The following is a 20,751-nucleotide window of genomic DNA, read 5'->3' as shown; positions in this document are numbered from 1 at the left end:
GCAAAGTTTTCTGATAAAAACTTCTTTGTCTCCTCAACTTGTTCTAAATCAGTACCAAATATTAGCATATCATCCACATATAAGCAAATTATAACACCTTTACTATTCTGGAATTTGCTATATATGCATTTGTCAGATTCATTTATGTTGTAGCCATTGGCTAAAACAATTTCATCAAATTTTTTGTGCCACTGTTTTGGTGCTTGTTTAAGCCCATATAATGACTTGACAAGTTTACAAACTTTATGCTCTTGTCCTAAAACAACAAACCCTTCTGGTTGTTCCATGTAGACTTCTTCTTCTAATTCACCATTTAAAAATGCTGTTTTGACATCCATTTGGTGAATTATTAACTTATATATTGATGCAAGGGATATTAGAAGTCTAATTGTAGTAATTCTTGCTACTGGAGCATAAGTATCAAAGTAGTCAATCCCTTGCTTTTGCGTAAAGCCTTTGGCTACTAATCTTGCTTTGAACTTGTCTATGGTTCCATCTACTTTCATTTTCTTTTTAAAAATCCATTTACAACCTATTGATTTGGAACCTGGTGGAAGATCAACCAAAATCCAAGTATTATTTCCCATTATTGAGTCCATCTCATCATGGATTGCTTCCTTCCAAAATGCAGAATCTTGAGACTTCATTGCCTCGTCATATGTAACAGGGTCCGATTCTAAATTAAAACAATAAGGAATCTTATTGTTAATATTTTCTCCCGTTCCTTCTATAAGGAACATATAAAAGTCTGGACCAAAATCTTTTATCTTTCTAGCCCTTTTGCTTTTCCTTACTTCTGAGCTAGATTCATCATTAATTTTATTTTGTTCTAATGGAATGACATGTGATTGAATTGATTGTAGTGGCTGTAGTTGCCTTAAAACAGATTTGAATCTATTCTCATCAAATATTGCATCTCTTGATTCAATAACAGTATTGATTGGAATTGAATCATTTGGTTCAATTACCATGAACCTATATGCTTTACTATGTTGTGCATATCCTATGAATATGCATTCTATTCCTCTTTCACCCAATTTCTTTCTTTTGGGTTTTCCGGAACTTTAACTACAGCTCTACATCCCCAAATCTTCATATAACTAAGGTTTGGTTTCCTTTTCTTCCATTGTTCATATGGGGTCTTTTTAGTTTCCTTTATAGGAACTCTATTTAATATGTGACAAGCTGTTAACAAAGCTTCTCCCCAAAAACCTTTTCCAAGACTTGAATATGATAACATAGCATTTACCATTTCAGTCAAGACCCTATTCTTCCTTTCTGCTACACCATTATGCTGTGGTGTATAAGGTGCTGAAATATGATGGATTATTCCAATAGATCCGAAATAACTTGGACTATAATATTCTCCACCTCTGTCTGATCTTAAACATTTGATAAAAGATTCACATTGTAATTCAACTTCTAATTTATAAACCTTAAATTTATCAAGCACTTCATCTTTAGAATGCAATAAATATACATAGCAATATCTAGAAAAATCATCAATGAATGTGACAAAATATTTCTTTCCAGCTAATGTAGGTGTACTATGCATATCGCACACATCACTATGTATTAATTCAAGTAATTTAGTATTTCTTTTAACTTTAGGAAAAGGATTTCTAGTTATTTTTGTTAGCATGCATGTATTGCATTTATCAATATTTAGATTAAATTTTGGAATCAAGTCCATTTTATACATATCATTCAATCTTCTATAATTTAAATGTCCTAATCTATAATGCCACAAATAAGAAGACTCAATCATATAAGCAGAAACAACTATTTTGTTTTTATTATTAACAATATTTAATTTGAACATTCCATCACACATGTAACCTTTTCCAACAAATATACCCCCCTTAGACAGAATGAATTTATCTGCCTCAAATACAAGTTTGAACCCAAACTTATTTAATAGACTTCCAGACACTAAATTTTTTCTAACTTCTGGAACATAGTAAACATCTTTCAAAGTTAGAATTTTCCCAGAAGTAAACTCAAGTTCAACAGTCCCTTTGCCTTTAATGGTTGCTGTGGAAGAATTTCCCATATATAGGAAATTTCCATAGTCACTTGGAGAGAAATTCTTGAACAAATTCTTGTCATTACACACATGTTTGGTTGCTCCTGAATCAATCCACCAATCATCATTTTCTTCAACCATATTGATTTCTGAAATCATGGCTACAAAGTTTTCAGAAGCAACACCATTTGAAGAAGTAATTTTCTTCTTCAATAATCGACATTCCCTTTTGAAATGTCCTGGTTTTCCGCAATGGAAGCATGTGCTTTTGTTCTTTCTTTTGAATTTCAGACCATTAGCAATCTGTGTGAACTTCTTTTTGGCAGGTTTAGTGGTCTGTCTTTCCTCCACTACATGTACTTTGGCTTCACCAGAACAGCGACTTGCTCTTGTTTCCTATATTCCTCTTCAATTCGAAGATGATTTGCCAAAGCCTCAAGAGTTATTTCTTCCTTTTTGTGTTTCAGACTTCTTTTAAAGTCTTTCCATGATGGAGGAAGTTTGTCTATAAGGGAGGATACAACTATAGTTTCATCCATGTTCATTTTATATTGTTTAAACTGATTAAGCATTCTTTCAATTTCCCGTAATTGTTCTATAACAGAACGCCCATCTACCATTTGATAATTAATAAAGCGACTAACAAGAAATTTCTTACTTGTTGCATCTTCTGTCATGTACCTGGCTTCCAGTTTGTCCCACAATTCTTTTGCAGTAGCCTCGTTCTGGTAGGTGTCAAATAAGCCATCAGCCAAACCATTCAAGATGTGACCTTTGCACATATAATCGGCATTGTCCCATTTTTGTCTCTCTCTCGTTGCAGCAACAGATTCATTTTCTCCTTCTTCTGGTCTAGGTGTCGTCAAAACATAAACAACTTTCAAAGTTGATAATAGGAAATGCATCTTCTTCTGCCATCTTGGAAAGTTACTGCCATCAAACCGATCTAATTTTACAAAGTCAGAAGCCAATTCTCTTAGTGTTCCGCTTGCAGCAGCCATTGTTGGAACGAGATTAAAACCTTAAGATTGTTAGAACACCAAACTGAAAAACTTAGAAATTGGCTTCAAGGCGTGTATCAATGCCACTATCCTTAAGGTTTTATTCGCCCCCACTTAAGTGTGCAAAAGAGTTACCGGCGTATAAACCTCGAAGATACAATGAAGCCCAATGACTGATGGCGTTTTGCACTGACGAAATCAATCCACTGAGCACTCACCGGAGTATAACAAGATTATCAAACTTCTATAATACTTTTCTGCAGGAAAATAGTATAGAAGAAAACTTGGAAAATGTTTGAGAAAGAAGATTGAGAGATATTGTTGTTTTTTTTCTTCTTTTCAATGGATAATGAGGGTCATCTTTTATAGGCATAGATGCCTGTTCTCAACAGACACTATTTGTGTCTGTTACAAAGAGTTGCTTCTGTTGATCTTTTCCCAACAGACGTGACTCTTTATAGTGTCTATTGATTTAATTTTCAACAGACACAACCCTTCTTTTCGATATAAAATCATATTTATTTGAAAATATCCAACACTTACTACTCCACTGAAACAGTGCCCTTTTCCTCTTCTCCAACTCTCTCCACAGTCCATGGCCACACCCTTCTCTCTTTCTCTGAAATAAAACCCTTCTCGACCTCTCTTCTCCCTCAAAGCTTCCACGGGTTCTTTGTCCCTAAATCGATTCCTTTCTATTTTTTCTTATGAAGAACCGGAGACTCCCTCACCTCTCTTTGCCGCCGCCACCAACGGTGGCTCATCTCTGTATCCCAAAACAAACCTCCTTTAAAAAAATCTCATGCTATTTTTCTAGTATTTTTGGTTTTTTGAGATTTTTAAGAACAAAATATGTCAATTCTGGTCCATCGGGTTTTGGAATTGCTTGCTCCCTCCGCCGTTGTCGGCCTTCGGCTGCACCGGAGTGTCTACTTCCTTAAGCCACGTGTCCATCCAATGAAAAGCCAAATGTCAATATTTAAAGAGGCCAAATGTCAATGCGGGAAGAGATTTTCCCTACACTACCTCATAAGGGTTCTTTTCATATTAACTCACACACAAACCCAATTAAATTATTTTATTAATAAATTAATTAGATTAATAAATAATATATATTTAAAAATTTATGAGATAATAATAATAATAATAATAAACTCCTTTTGATTTAAATTTAATTGTCTTTATTTGGCTTTGACGGAATTGAGGTAAATTTTATTTAATGTTAAATTTTCAAATTGTTTTATAAATTAATCTCCATGATTTAATATACTAAAACGTATATGGAAAAATAATTTAGAAATACATATAAAAAATAAAAATTAAGCAGTACGCATGCACGGTATAGTTTATCTTAAAATTATCCTCTCTGAGAAAAGAAATAAACCTACCGACCACGAGAACCCCACAAAAAAAGAGTTATGCATGCACAGTATAGTTCAAAAAAAGTAGTAGGAAAGAGGACGGCAACATCACACCCAGTTGACAAAAAGGCTCTCTCTCTCTCTCTCTCTCTAATCACCAATCTCTCCTGCAAAAGGCTGGCTGTCATTGTGGATTGTAATCTGCTTTCCTTGTTTTCAAAGGATTCTAGCTTTGGAAAATCTCTACCAACCAGCTTTCTTTCTCTTTAAGATTTCCAGGCATTAGGTCTGGCAGTTGACGTTTTTGTGCTACTTTTTACTTGCCTCACTCCTTAACCAACCTCTTTCATCATTACAATGACATTTACACGTTCCCATCTATATTGGTCCCTCCTTTTCTTAGTTATATGCAATTATTATTTTTTCAATCCAAACCAGCCTGTTTGTTTCAACCCTCTAGTTATTCTGAAGGGTGTCGTAACATGCACTGATAAGTGATCAGCATTTTTATTCTAATGCTATCTGCTGATTCTACTGATCTTGCTCTGAATTTTTTCAAGTTGTGTATTCATTTCGATTAGTTTGAACATGGTATCATTGGGGTTATCGCTGCCAGTTCCATTCGGATTCAATGAGTCTTAAGGCTGCATAGATGCTGTTATTCCTAAATACCCCTCATTGTTCAAGTCAAAGCTGTCCAAATGAGGATGTCCAAAATTTCCTCGTGGCTTTCAGGTTATCGTCCTTGGATGGTTGTTTGTGCAACAACCTTGGTATTGCTTGGAGGTTTATCAAGATCAAACAATCAATATGAAATTTCTGTTACTACCTCTAAGTTTCAGAAACCAGCGAGACTCCCATATAAAGGGTATGGCTATCCTCCTGTTCTTGCTTATTGGATTTGTGGCACTAATGGAGATAGTAAGAAAATTTTAAGGTTGCTGAAGGCAATATATCATCCAAGAAACCAGTACTTGTTGCAACTTGATGCTGGTTCATCTGAGTATGAAAGGGCAGAGTTGGCTGTTTCTGTTGAATCAGAAAGTGTGTTCCAAGGATTTGGAAATGTTAATGTTGAGGGACAAAGCTATGCAGTTAACAGGATGGGATCTTCAGCTCTTGCTGCAACACTCCATGCTGCTGCCTTGCTTCTCAAGATAAATACAGATTGGGATTGGTTCATAACTTTAAGCGCCTCTGATTATCCCCTAATGAGTCAAGATGGTAAGTGCTACTGCTGCTAATTTTCATCAATTCTAGGAGTACTATCAAAATTATATCTGATTGTGATAAACTTTGCCTGGAACGTGCAGAACCTGAAATTTTTAGTGTATTCCACAGTTACACGACCTTTAACCTTTTTGAAAAGTTGTTTGACGGTTTAAATTGGTGCTTTCATTTCACTACTGTAAAGTGCTTACCTGCAACTTTCCTTCTTATATTCTGCATTACAAGAGAATTTTGTTTTTCCCCATAGCCTTTTTCAGCATGTCTCAATGATCGAATTAAGCTCAGTGAGTGCCACATTGCATTAACCACTGGGAAAATTGTTTTATATTTAGGTGAAATCAGTTTTCTTCATTATGTAAGACTTCTAGTGCTCTTCATTCTAACTGTATTTATCATGTAAATCTCATCTTTCTTTTTCCTTTTTTTTATAATGCCAATCTCATTTTCCACTTGAAATAGATTCTATAGCAGACTGCTTTGTAATTAGCTAAAAACTTTTATGCTGTATTCTCTGTTACCAATCTATCACCAATCTCTGGTACCTCGATCATGTATATATATATATTGCTTAGACATCCCTATGGAACAACATTGTTCTCTTGTGAGACTTGGCCTCTCTTATCAAAGTTTCTAGTAGTTGCCACTCTGCCAAAAGTTTCACTTTCACAGAAAGCTTATGCCTAATCCAATCTTTTAATTTGGACAAATTGGTTGATCTTTCCTTTATATCTGTGAAACAGTGTGATCCTAACTTAACAAACAATGTAGCATAATCCAGCACAATGTTGAAAATTCACTTTTGCATAAAGTCCAAACCATTAATGAGATCAACTTTTGGGTAAAGATGACTGCTGCTACTAGTTTAAGAGTTTTTTCAAGCAAACTGACAATGGTGTTAGTATCCCATTTTTGGGGCATACATTTAACCAATTCCCTCATAATGCTCTGGATGCAGATCTCCTCCATGCTTTTACTTTCTTGCCAAGGGATCTCAACTTTATTGATTATACTAGTAATGCAGGCTGGAAAGAGTAAGCAGAAACCACTATGGGGCTCTAATTTTCCTACCCTCTAGATCTTCTATTTTTGCTTCTTGAATTCCTTGATGGATTCAAATAGATTGAATTGAAGTACCTGCTGGTCCACTGTGGTCATTCTGTTGCAAAGTTATGTGCACAAAAAGTTCCAAACAGCTCCGGATTAACATAATTGTCTCCAGCCAAATCCTCTTCACCTCTGTGTTATCTTTTCGCTTCTTCCTTGATGGAAATCTTGTTTTGTGCAGGAGGGAAGAGATTAATCGAATCGTTGTAGATCCCAACTTATATTATCAGATGAATACTCCAATTTACTATGCTGTAGAAACTAGAAAACCAGACGCTTTCAAGATTTTTGGAGGTCAGTTTACATGAGCAGAATTTGGCAGTGCACGTGATTGAACTTTTAAGTTGGATATACGTCTAGCCATCACAGGAGTTCTGATAACGTTTTGGTGAATATGCAGGTTCACCATGGGTGATTCTCTCAAGATTCTTCATGGAGTATTGTGTCCAAGGATGGGATAACATTCCAAGAAAGTTATTGATGTACTTCACCAATGTTGCTTACCCTCTTGAAACCTACTTCCACACAGTAATATGCAGCTCACCTGAGTTCCAAAACACAACATTGGCCTATGATCTAAGGTACATTATTTGGAGAACCCCTACGCAAGGGGAACCCGAAAATCTAAGCACATCGCACTATGATGAAATGGTAGCTAGTGAAGCAGCTTTTGCACAACCAATAGATGAAGGTGATCCACTGCTAAACAAGATTGATGAAGATGTCCTAAACCGCCTACCCCATAAAATAGTGCCTGGTAGCTGGTCCATTTGTCAAGGTAGGAACGACAGCATGACAGGTGAGCAGGAGTTATGTTCTACTTGGGGAGACATTGATGCTGTAAAGCCAGGTCCCAAAGGTATCAAGCTTGCTGCTCTGCTCTCCAAGCTTGCTGCAGAAAGGAGACTTACACCTAGTCAATGCCATTAGCAGCAACAATAGATTAGACAAAAAAAAAAAAAAAGAAAGGAAGAAACTTGGCCGACACCATTTTTAAGTCAACATGTGCCATGATAACATTATGGGTTGTTCATTTCCAGCACATTGGCAGCTCTTGATGGCCAAATATCTGTAATTACACCTCAGCGAACTGTCAAATCAACAGGACAGAATACCTCCTGATCTTTCACTTTCACAAGTAGCACACGATGTGCATGAGTTATCAATTAGTTACTAGGCCAATATCAAAGGAAACGAGGAGGGGCATTTGTCATAATTATTATACTTTGTAAGGCTCCATTTAAACATTTGAATATGTTTGCTTTTTGCTATTTAAAAAAATAATAATATAAAAGTTTTATTAAATTAAATTTTTATATTTTTATTTTAATTTAAATAAATTTATATGATTAATAATTGATTAAATATTATTAATTAAAGTATTATTTATCATTTTTATACTTATATGATGTTAACTTAATGTTGACATGAAGGGTAAAATTGTCACATAGATATATCATTATGTCACATCAACATATCACGTCAGACCAACATATTATGTCATGATTTATTGTGACATGTTAACGTCACACGAAATAAAATGATAAATAATTTTTTAACTAAATCACTTATTAATTATGAGAAACTAATTGACTCAAAATAAAATATAAAAATTTATTTGATTCAAAATAAAAGTATAAAAATCTGATTAAATTCAATAAAAAAATAAAAGTTTATTTAAAATTTTTTAAATAATTTATCATTTTTAAAAATATTATATATTTACAAAATAATTAAAAATAAAAAAAATTAATAAAAATATCAACCAAAAGAATCTAAATTTCGAAGTAGATCATTGAGGTTTAAAACTAAAAGTAGTATCATCAACTTCACAGTGATATCCTATGATCTAATCATGATTAGCATTTGGATCTGACTCAATTAAAATTAGGTTAGGCCCAATTACCAAAATATTTAAAAAAATTTTGGCCAAAAAATCTTATAAATATATTTTTTAAAGGTTTTAACTTTAAATAACATAAAATTATTATTTTTCCTCATTTGAATTGTTTAGCCATTTAAAAATTTTAAGCTACAATAAAATACTCAAGACATAGAAATTTCATTTATCTTTTGCTTACTTGAAAGCAAATTTTGTTTCCAATGTCAAAATTGGTTTTAAATGTTTTAAAAGTAAAAGTAACTATTATACATCTGAAGAATTCTTATGTACAAACACAACATAAATAGATCTTCATATGCCAACACTATACACAAAATTTATAGTATATATCTAATATCTTTACATAATAGACTACCATATTATTTCAAAAATATAAAATATTATTTTATATTTGTGATATATATAAATAGTGTTTAAATTCACTTAATTATTTACACCACTAGCAAAATTCAACAAACTCACTTAATTTCAAATCAATCATAATTTGTTCAAATTTAAAATAAACGAAAGTCTGAAATGAACTTATCCAAACTCACAAAATTGCCATCATAAATTATTTGAATTAAGACGAGCCATTGGCCTTGTGCTTAGTTTGATCAAATGAAATTACTCATAAAATTGTACTCAGCCAATTAGAGTTTTAATTGAGAAGCAAGGGTTTAACCTATTGTTATAGGTCAAGACTTAAGCCCGCATGATCAAGTCTACTCTGATATCACTTATTACGAATCGAGATTTAAGTTTAATAAATTTTGAAAATAGAATTTATGTAAACCTATAAATTATGAATCCATATTTTCAAATAAAAGACATACCCTGATAAGTGATGAAAAATTTATGTTTATATACTCGAGAATCACCATATCTCTTACTGATGTGAAATCTGTGACATTCTACTTTACCCAATTATACAATACCTCCGTTGCACTAGCTCTTTACCTATAGAGGAGAGAAACTCTTACATTAGTTCAAGTCTACCTTGACCCTTGTATCTCTCATGAGGTCTCCAAATCAATGAATATCCAAGTCTATTTTGATACCACTTGTTATGGGTTGAGATTTAAACTGAACCTCGTGCGACTTTAAACTCTGAAAAAAAAAATTTAAGTAAACTCATAAATTACGAGCCCACTTTCTTAATTCAAAAGACATGCTTAATATGTGATAGAAAATCCATATTTATATACTTAAGACCCAATATATCTTTTAGTGATGTAAAATCTGCAATATCATTCTTACCATAAGAAATGATTTTTGGTAGACAGCACTCTTGGCAAAGGGATTGGCTCTCTCTAAATTGTCATATTGTGTTAAGCACATCACCCTACTAGATTGTCTCCCCTCCTTTTTCTCCTATCAAAACAGCTCCACAAATTTGTTGAGACTATGGGAGTAAATTCCATCCGAGCCTTCACCATTAATTTCAAACCAACCAAAGTAAATGGGACAAGATTTTTAAAAGCAAAAAACGAGGGGTGTGGTTGTATATTGTTGGCCTCTGAGACCCACTCAATTCTTCCACAACACTCAAGAAATATATATACATGAAATAATCAGCAGCCATGTTTCATAAGTGTTAATTAAGGAGGGAATCAAAAGTTATGGTTAAAATGAAGCCATTTGGAGTAGACCACCTAATATCTCAATAGAGCCAACAAATTATAAATAACTTATGGTTTTAAATGAGCCCCAAAGGACCATAGCTTTTTGTTATTATTGTTGTTGTTATTATTATTATTATTATTTTCATCAGCTAATAAAACTAAAACGCTTTCCATTGGATTCTTTGCAACAACTTTAAATTATATCCACAACCACCATCCACCCCCACACCCACCTAAAGCCCAAAGGATTTACTCCTCATATATTCACATTCACTATAGTCTTTATTAATTTATGACTTATATTGTATCAAACTTAGTTAGGATATTTTCTTAATGTCCAAAAACTTTGATGCCTTGTATTATGCTTATGTTCCATAGAAGAATATTGTTCTTGGGTCACTATTTTTTTTTTCTATTTATTTGGCCTAAAATGCTACGAATGCATCCAAATCTAGATTTTAAATTATTTCCTTTAGTATATGAAATCTAGAATTTTATTATAAAATATAATAAATTTTTATTTTCTAAATCTTATTTCGAGATTCAAATCGAAAACTAACATACATGTTCACCTCAACTTTGAATCAATTGAATGTACCTTTGTGATCAAATCCGGATTTCGACACGTCATAAACAACTTTTTTTATGACCAATTGATTATATATTTTGCATTTTGGTGGCCCAGAGTCGACTATTAATCAACAACTCAAATTATCTTATTTTTAAATTAATTGGGTCTATTCAAGAATTGATAGATCTCACCTTAAAATTTAAAATAAATCATTGCAATTTTGCCCGAGATAATTAATTAATTAGATCATCAATCACAAAGGTATGTACGGATCAAGAATTAATATTCCCCATAATATGTATATATTAACATTGACCATCAACTTTGAGACGCCGGCAAATGAAAATAAAACAAAGAAGGCCCTCCTCGTCACTGTCCAATTAGAAATTTTGCCCTTTTATCAATTTACTACTTTTGTCTGCATTTGAATATCTTATTACATATTACAATGTGAAGTTTCTTTCGCCTTTTTTTTTTGTTTGTTAGTAGAAAAAAAAGTTAGTGCTCTTGTTTATCTAAACTGTCCTTTAGCATTTTAATTTTAATAATTTTCTAATATCAAAGTTCCTTGATTTTAAATTTACAATATACAGTTAAAAAAAACTTGTTAAAATTTCAAAGTAAATGAAATTTTTAATTATTTTAAATTCTTTTTTAACTATTATTGAAATTAATTTTTAATTTCGAGATTTATACCATATCTTGTCACTTTCCTCGTATTCTTACTATGATTCCAAGTATGTTGCACGTAAATACTTAATTTTATTTATTTTAAATAATCATTATATATAATCACAAATATTACTAAAATATAAATTTTTAAGTATAAATAATTAAAATTTTCAATATAAATTATTCAATACCACTAGAATTAAGAAAAACGCTTCTTTAATGAAAGTCATGTAATGCAATTAGAATTATTATGCTTTATTAATATTTATAATACAAATATTTAAAATGATAATTTAGAAATATAATAAAAAAATACGTTCATTTTCGTCATAAATAATTATAAATTATAATAAAGTAATTTGAAATAGCAATTTAGAAATATAATGAATAAATTTTTTTTTTCTTTTGTCAATCAAAACTTATATAGTACATTATTATAGATTATAGATTAAATTAGTAATACATTTATTTTATCAGTTTTCAATATAAGTTTTTAGTTTTTATTTAACTCAAATACAGGATAATTTAGATATAAACCAATAACCAAACAAACAAAAGGAATACCCAAGATTGCTTTCTTAATTATCTAATTCAATCAAAATAAAGTGATAAAGGGAGGGCAGCTTTCTTTTTATCTTTAAGAGAAAAAAAAGGTGAACATTCATGGCAACACAAGAGAACATGATTAGCTAGTAGCAAAGGACAACTTGACTAGTTGAGTTTGTGGTATGCTTTTGTATTAGTTGCAATGTCATTTCACGCTGACTTATAATCCATGATGAAATGCTAAAGCCATTGATATGATCAACCCCATTGGTTGGAAACGAAATTTGTTGAGGCAGAGAATATGAGAGGCATGCAATTCTCAGACTACACAAGTAACGTTAGACGCCAAAATGGTATAACTTAAAGAGGTCATTAAAGTTAATTTTATTTATAATCTAATTCTAATTAATTAGCAGTATTATAGTATAAGTCTGACTAGATAATATAGTTTAATTAGTTAACAATGTTACGTTACAACTCTAATTAGATCATTTGTATAATTTTCTCAACAAATTTTATGGCATTCTCCATTAAGAAGGCGAGGGGATTCGGTGTGTTGGCGCTCAGAGCTTTCCGTTTCATTTCATCCATCAGTTTTGGGAGACAATCGTGTGGGGTCACCCCCAAAGCTTAGACATTATGGGGCCCACTATATGGGTGACTTTTGTTTTTTTTTTTTTTAAACTCTATTAAAATATAAAAATTCTCTTGTTCAAAGAAACTTATTGCTGACTAATTAGGAAATACATCATTAAGTTTTCATCATAATCCAAAGGGGAAGCTGGTGTTTAAAAAGTTTAAAATTTTGAACTGGTGGTGGAGTTATTAATTATACTTTCCCCTTCAATCCGCATCACGCCTTCAAAAGCGTGTAGGAATTTAATTTTCAAAGCAGAAAAGGGCACGACTCACTCAGATGCCCATAGACAATGTCCTTTTCTTCCCTTGTTACCACATTCTCATTTATTTCTATAGATATATTTCTTTGGTAACTTGTTAAAATTGAGCTTTCACTTCAAATTGAAAATCCAATCAAATGGAAAATGTGTTGAGAAATGTATGTATAGTTAAGAAAAAAACGTTAGTTTTATGTTAATCATCTAATTGCCTAATATTTCTAATTATATAAATTATTTAATTACAATAGAATAATACTACAATACTATTAATTAATTAAAATTAAATTATAAATAATGTTACAGCTTTGATTCGATAATATTAAAATTTTTTCTTCTCTTAACAAAAGTGGGACGAAAAGAAAAAAAAATGGCACAAACTAATTAAAAAGCCTAATCTGAGGCACAATGTCAAAGGTTAATATTCAATGCGCAATATTTCATTTTCTCTATTAGATAATCAGCATTACTCATAGTACCAACATCTAATCCCACCTGCTAAAAAAAGAAAAAAAAAAACTAGGAAAACAGAAAACGAAATTCATCTAATTCCCTAATATTTATTCCCGCACGTGACATTCAAACATTACACTCAGCCCATCCTTCTTCCAAGTCCTGGCTGATTCTCCGCCTCAACCTCATCACACGTGCCACCTTCGGTTCCACCGCCACGATCAGTTTCGCCGGCACACCAGACAGCTCCTCGAGGCTCCTCAGGTTCTGCCACGAGGCCAGCGACCTGTCCCCACTCATCCTTAGCCCCACCCAAAACGCGGCTGCCAAGCTCACCCTAAACGGCAGCACCGCCAAGCGCTCTAAACACAATTGCAACGCGGACGTCGCCGTAGGCACCACGGACTGACGGTTCACCGCTAGCTTCTTGCACCAAACAGCGAAAATACCCTCCAACTTATTATTCGCATTCGGAACCTCGCAAACGGAGGGGGAGGAAGAATGGATTGGCTTGGTGGATCTTGATCTCACGAGTATCCTTTTGGGTTCGAAATCTGTGGAGGAAGATTCATTGGTAGAAAGACAATCAGAAGAAGAGGATGAGAGAGTGGAAGAAGCCATTAGGTTGGTGTTATGAGAAGAGCAAGGTTTGCAAAGATGGGTGGTTTGCAAGATAAGGTGGGATGAAGGACCCCAGATGGGCTCCTGGCAAAAAGAAGATTTACATTTTGTACAGAGAACGTTACGGAGATGACGAGCAACGAGAAAGTTGGCTTGGTGAACCTTGTCGTCGCACTTCCAACAGAGAAACGCAGCGTCCGCCAAACAGTAAACGAAGGCTTCTTCTTGGCAGAGCTCGCAAAGCTTGCCTGCACTTTTCATTTTTTTTTTCTTCTTTGGGTAAAATCAATGGGTGGTTGTTGCTAGGGAGGGGGAGAGGAAAGACGTTGGTTTTATCACTGGAGAGAAATGACGACGGGAGAGAGAATTCAGGGAGAGTGAGAAAGAGAGAGATCAAAGGGGAAACCACGAGATTCTATATGGCTGGCTTTATTGCCAATAGGATTCTAGCAATGGACTGGGAAGGACAATTATGAAAACACAAGAAAGAAAGAAAGAAAGGAAGAAAGAAAGGGGAGATTTAGGGAGGGAGAGATTTGAGGAGACAGAGAAAATAATAAACAAAAAAAGAAAAGAACCGAAGAGAAAACGAGAGAGCGATGTTTGGGGAGAGACAAAGGCGGAGGAGAGAAACTGCGCGTAAGATAAATGGAAATCAATAAACAAATACAGATGTGAGAGCCAGAAAGCATTTAGAAACTCGGAATTGTGATTTGTGTGGTTTTTGTGCTTCTTAGCACTAAAAAAATAAAAAGCCTTTCTTTTTTTTTATTTGTTGGGTGGAATCATGAATGGAGGAGTATTTACGCTCAACCTCTTGTTTTCTGGTGCTCCTCCCCGTCGCCCTGTCCACATAAACCTCGTTTCCCTCGAAACACTCAACCACATCATGTCTCGTTTCTGCCCCACCCCCGCTCTTTCATATTTCCTGCCTCACCCTCCATTCCTCCTCTAATTTTGAAATTTCCCACCATTTCAACATTCTCTTCCAATTTTACCCCTCCCTTATATTTAAAATCTTTGTTAGTCATTATTAATATATTGGTGACTTGATAATGTTTAACTTACTAATCCTATGCTAACTTACAGATATAAGCTTTTATTTTAACACACTATATGTTAGATATTTTTATTCAATCTTTAATGGGATATTAGTTTAAAATGCTAGTAGAGTTAGCTGGTAATTAAAATTTTTTTGTATAATAAATACACTTCAAAGGTAAAGAATTTTTAGTGAATAGGAAATTTGACCATCAAGTAATACAGTGATAAGAGAGATGTAATTTCAGGAAAAAAAAAATATGATCTCCATGGTTTAGGATTTCATATAATTGTTGGAATGCGAAAAAAAGGTGAGGGAAGCACTAAGTTGCATGATATAAAAAGTATTTCATGGATTTAAACACTAATAAGTCCAAAAGTTGGGTTTGTTTCAAGACTCAGAATTTAGTATTTTGTTTCTAAGTGTTTTCTCTTCTTTCTCATCTCTACATTACTATAATTGATTTTTTTATTCTTTCATACACGTACGTAATAACTATTGAATCACGTTAGCTATTATTTTGGTATGTTTAAATTATTTTCGTCTTGATTTAATTATTGAATACGTTTCTATTTGAAATCGTAACATATATATATCCATACACACACTTGAAATATAATTTTTTAACATAAAATATGTTTAATTTAACTTTTTATTTTAACAAATTGATCAAACATTATATTCTTGTCGATTTTCTACATGTCAATATCACATAATTAGGGACTTTAAGCAGTTCATCTAAATGATAATGATACAAAAAATAAGGTACTAAGATTCTAAAAATTGTCAATCGTATTTTATTATTCTTAAGTGCCACAATTATTTCTATTAATTAATAATTAAAACTACCCAATAAAATAAGCTTAAAATGGAATATATCGTAATTGAAGCCATACTTATTAATCTCACAGATTCGCAGAGAAAAAATAAATTATCTTTTAGTTATTTAACTTTTTGAATTTTTTTTGTTTTATTTCTCAATTTTTTTTAAAAAAATAATGTTTTAATCACCAATATTTATAAATATTATTGTTTCGATGATTCAAACATTAAAAAATAAAAAACTTTTCACTTGACATTTTATGTCAACTGCTCTATCATGTAATCATGTCCATGTAACAATAAAAAAAATAATAAAAAAAACTAAAAATTTTGTATAAAATATTTCCTTTTTATCATGTGGGCAAGGTCTGGTAAGACACGGTTATATGACAAAGTCATTAACGTGGATGGTTACATGGAATGGCAAGTGAAAAATTCATTATCTTTTAATGGTTAAATGATTAAAATAATAGCACTTATAAGCATTAGTAATCAAAATGTTATTTTTGAAAATAAAGTGATCAAAATATAAAATCTCGAAAAATTAAAAGATCAAAAGGATAATTTTATATAAAGGTAAATTTATAGCAATTTTGGTCATTTTAAAAGAAATATAAATACTTTTCAACTCAATTTATAGTAATAATTACCATAAATAAATTAGAAGTAGTTACTGGTTGGAATAAACTGTTTTTTTTTTTAGTAAGCCATACATTTCACACCATTGCATGTATTTCATGCTATAGTTATTTTCTTCTCAAAGAAACAATATTTCATACATAGAGAATGATGATGTAATGTTAAATGGTATTTGCTGTCCGGTGTTTTTTTTTTGGGCTTCTTATTTGAAAATTATATTTATTTTCCTTTTTAAACACAAAAAATTATTTTCTAAAAAATATTTATATACATTTTTTATTTTTAGGATTAAAAGTCAGTAAATAATATTATAAAAAATTTAAAATTCTAATGTAAATTTTTTAGATTCAAACTTTTTTTTAATTGAATGCTAAATAAAATGTGATTTAACATGGGACAATTAAATTATATATGTAATAGACTTCTATATTTCAATTAGATCGGATTTATATATTTGTTTGTGTGAATTTCTTTTGCAATCTATAAAAAAAAAAAGGAAAAAAAGAAACGATGGTCATAAATAAAAGGAGTGTTGACGTTTGAAGGATCGAAAAAACTAATTGAAGAAGTTGATGGCCGTAAGTGAAAATTAGTGAATTTAGGGGGCTAAGTATAAAAATATATGAAAAGAGGGCAATATGTGGTTTGGCGTCCAAAATATCTAAGGCTTTGGAAGGGAAACGTGAGACCCACACCCACAGCCAGTGGTCCACAAGGGCAATCCTCTGCCAAGAATTGCCAAAGATTTTCATTAGTCCACCACGTGTCAAACTTTGACTGCGTCTTCGTTGTGAATTCGTGTCTGTGTGATTGTGTCCATACACAGTTCACACATACAAATTCTTATTTACGCATCTTGTTGACTTGATTAATTAATAATTACTGAATTGGTAACCTTCATTTGTTTAATTAAAGAAAGAAAATTTGAATTTTATTATTTAAATAAAAAATTATATATTAATTAATAAATCAAATGCATGAATATAATTAGTAACCTTCATTACTTGTAAATTAAAAGAAACAAAATAATTCGTTAAGTCAATCCAAAATGAAAAGCATAACATTTGAATTTTTTTAATTATTAAAAATTTTTAAAAAATATTTTTTATATATAATTAAATTTTTATATTTTTATTTTAAATTATTAATAATTAAATAATAATTATTAATTAAATATTAATTATAATTTTATATTTACGTAATAAATATATTATAAGATAACATGTCAATTTATCATCACTTATTATAATATATTAATATATTACATTAATTATGTATATATATAATAAGTAATATTTTGATTAAAAATAATTAATTATTAATTAGATATAAAATTTTATTTAATTTAAAATAAAATAAAAATTAAATATAATATAATAAAAATAATAATTTATTCAAAAAATTTTAAAATAATTTAAAATTTTAAAGTATTAGTTAAATATATAAACACTCCACCATTTGTCTTTGTCTTGTAGTGATTTTAATATTCTGAATAGAGCGGCGGACGCAGACTGAAAATTGAAGGAGGTTGATTAGATAAATGAGGCAGGAACATGGCGGAAGATGGGCCCCTGCGAAACAGTTAACAATGACGTGGAAATATCTGTACCGACAAACTCAACTGTAGTCTCCATTTTCAGCCACAACAAGGAATCCATGGCAGATGTTTCTTTTTTGGTCAGAAGGAATCATGGCAGATACCACAGAAGAATTGTAAATTGCTTGTGAAGCGAAGGTCACCGACACGTGCCGAGAAAGAAGAGGTTGGAGCTGGCGGCCCATAGGCGACCACGCAGCATCTAGCGGTGGTTGTTGCATAGAGATGGCGTGACTGGAATGATTTAGTGGTACCCACTCTAATTGAGACCCACGCCTTCTTTCTGTTTTTTTGAAAAAAAGGAAAAAGTGCGTACTCCACAGTTTGACATCCATCTCTATGCCTGGCTGACGCCGTATCAAAATCAAACAGATAAAACACATAAGTATGGGAAGAAAGGCGTGCAGCAAAGGATTACTCAATTGATACGAGATTACATTATTTGAATACTAGTGTCAAGATGTATCAAATGGAATTAGATCCTTTTATCTTTTAATTGTTCAAATTCATACATAGGTGACAAATGAACATAGACAAATGCAGAGACACAAATATTGTTTGAGCCCTAAGGATAAATGGAGTCAAGGTACTTTTTTTTAAAGTTATTCTTAATTTTTGATTTGATGTGCTTGCTAAATAATCGAACATGATTTGCATTGTTGATTTTGAGCTCGAATTCAAATCGCTTAATTAATGAGTTTATCAAAATTTTCTAGTTTATTGTAATGGACTTAATTTGCAATTTTGTTTTGCACCCTTTAGACTAAAAAGGCTATTCTAAGCTCCAAATAAAAGCCTCCTCATCCCTTCTCACCTATATGATCAACTGGTGGCCACTACAACCATCATCACCTTATAATCTTAAGCTAGTCTTCATTGCAACTATCACCACCCTAACAAACTCGTTTTCCCTAAAATCCTTGTTTACTTTTGAGTTCGATTCCTTAGGTGTTGTTGCCGTCGTATTTGTCGCTACTTCCACCATATCGTTACTTAAAAAAAAAAATTTTATTGATAAAAATTTTCGTCGACATTTAGTTGGAAACACCTTTGTTGGTAATAACCAATTCGTTAGTATTTTTCTTTTCAATTGATAATTTTCGTTGACTACTTTTCGTCAATAATTTGATCGATAAAGTAATGAATTCGTTGGTAATATGATTGATAGATTTTTTTCTTTTACTTCGGTGGTAAACAAGTGGATCTATTGGTATTTTCGTCAATATTCTTAGTAACAATAATTAAAAAATAAAATAAAAACTAATGAAAAACATAAGATTTCATTGCATATTTAGATTTCAAATGAATAATAGAAATTAAAATAAATAATAATATGAAAAAATATTTATTTTTAATAAAAAATAATACAAATTGTATTAGTCAATATACAATGGAAAAAAAAAACAAATCCCATCGTCCCACAATCCACATTATGCCTAAATCATACAAATTCAAGTACTACCATTGTCATTCAGTCGTGCCTCTTCACTATTAGACAAGTTTGGTTGCTGTGATGAAAATCCTGAGTGTTGTGCTAGTGTCACAAACTGGAGGATTTGTGCGATGTTCAACTTCATATTTAACATCTCATCATAAATGGAGTCAACTTTCACTTTCAGTGCCTGTAGTTCTTTGAGATTTGACTAAAGAGCAATTGCAAGGTTGCCTAAAGGGGTTAGATCATAAGCGCACCCAACGTTTGAGGTCCACCAAGAATTGATGTAGCCAACACCTTGTTGCTAAACTTGTAGACGTGCATCTGGGTGGTCCGTGAGCCTCTAATAGCCTCCATCCATGCTTGGGAATTGCACTTCAGTTGGAAATACGGCTCTTGACTATACTTTTGTGATAGTACAAAAGCATATGTGCCATGACGTAAACCCAGGTGTCATGACTGGTGCAAGGGTATGATGGAAAATTCCTACTTAACCTAAGCAAGCCTTAAATCATAAGAATCCAAATACTCAAATTACATTATGGGACGCAGCACCATGGAATCATATGCAATGCATGTATACTTATATTTATGTATCAAATTTCAACATATATCAATTTGCATGATCTGGTACTCAAAGTGCGAAAGCAAATACAAATCTAACATTCAATGTAAGCTATCTCATGGCAAACAAAAATACAACATTACATTAATCCAAATATAATCCAAAATCCATAACAAAGTACAACTTAATGTTTGACTAGTGGAGTATGACTCAAAGGTGTGGGTTGATGCCTACAAGACACCTTATCAATGACCTACCAAATCAATTTTTGCTAGAAATGGCATGATTAGAGCATCGACGCAGCTGAATAACAAAAATTAAAACATAATACAAACCATGCTTCCTACTTTTGGATCACCTTGGTTATTTAATACAAAGTTAAATATCATAGAAAATAAAAAAAAAGGTTTTACATTTCCGAATGATATCATAATCAAATAGATTCCTTTTAGTGCTAAAATACGTGAACACATTTTTATGTGAAAGAATCTCAACCTCTCAAACGCTCGGCCACCAATGTTGCACACATGATTGCAACAGATCCTTTTAAAGGATAGAGCTTAATGCCACAAGCTTGTACTAACAAGTAGAAAATGATTTGTCCTATTTTCTTCTTTGATTTCTAGTAAAGAATAAATGGATAAGTTTTCTTAAAAAAACCCT

The 20,751-nt window shown here is 32.0% G+C and overlaps 2 protein-coding genes across 2 annotated transcripts; one reads left to right on the top strand and one right to left on the bottom strand.

The window, feature by feature from the left end:
- The first annotated feature begins 4,700 nt into the window (after positions 1–4,700).
- LOC110426211 (beta-glucuronosyltransferase GlcAT14A-like) lies at positions 4,701–8,022 on the top strand. Its single transcript, XM_021441386.2, has 4 exons — positions 4,701–5,612; positions 6,574–6,649; positions 6,904–7,016; positions 7,123–8,022. The coding sequence occupies exons 1-4, from the start codon at positions 5,090–5,092 to the stop codon at positions 7,650–7,652; spliced, it is 1,242 nt and encodes a 413-aa protein (XP_021297061.1). The 5' UTR covers positions 4,701–5,089; the 3' UTR covers positions 7,653–8,022.
- Positions 8,023–13,222: 5,200 nt separating this feature from the next.
- On the bottom strand, positions 13,223–14,862 carry BBX32 (B-box 32). The gene has a single exon (XM_021441406.2). It carries the CDS (start codon positions 14,247–14,249, stop codon positions 13,494–13,496), a length of 756 nt encoding a protein of 251 aa, XP_021297081.1. The 5' UTR covers positions 14,250–14,862; the 3' UTR covers positions 13,223–13,493.
- Between the last annotated feature and the right edge of the window lie 5,889 nt (positions 14,863–20,751).

This window comes from Theobroma umbraticum, unplaced genomic scaffold, assembly GCF_002168275.2.
Source record: "Theobroma umbraticum cultivar Fairchild unplaced genomic scaffold, ASM216827v3 scaffold_55.0, whole genome shotgun sequence".
Classification (NCBI taxonomy): Eukaryota; Viridiplantae; Streptophyta; class Magnoliopsida; order Malvales; family Malvaceae; genus Theobroma; species Theobroma umbraticum.
Note: the sequence above shows the minus strand (reverse complement) of the source record. Positions and strands in the feature narration are given on the sequence as shown.

Excerpts from the sequence above, each read along its gene's own strand:
- BBX32 (XM_021441406.2), bottom strand. The coding sequence starts at position 14,249 with ATGAAAAGTGCAGGCAAGCTTTGCGAGCTCTGCCAAGAAGAAGCCTTC.
- LOC110426211 (XM_021441386.2), top strand. The coding sequence starts at position 5,090 with ATGAGGATGTCCAAAATTTCCTCGTGGCTTTCAGGTTATCGTCCTTGG. Across the intron at positions 5,613-6,573 it reads TCCCCTAATGAGTCAAGATG|ATCTCCTCCATGCTTTTACT; the intron begins GTAAGTGCTACT and ends CTCTGGATGCAG. Across the intron at positions 7,017-7,122 it reads CGCTTTCAAGATTTTTGGAG|GTTCACCATGGGTGATTCTC; the intron begins GTCAGTTTACAT and ends GTGAATATGCAG.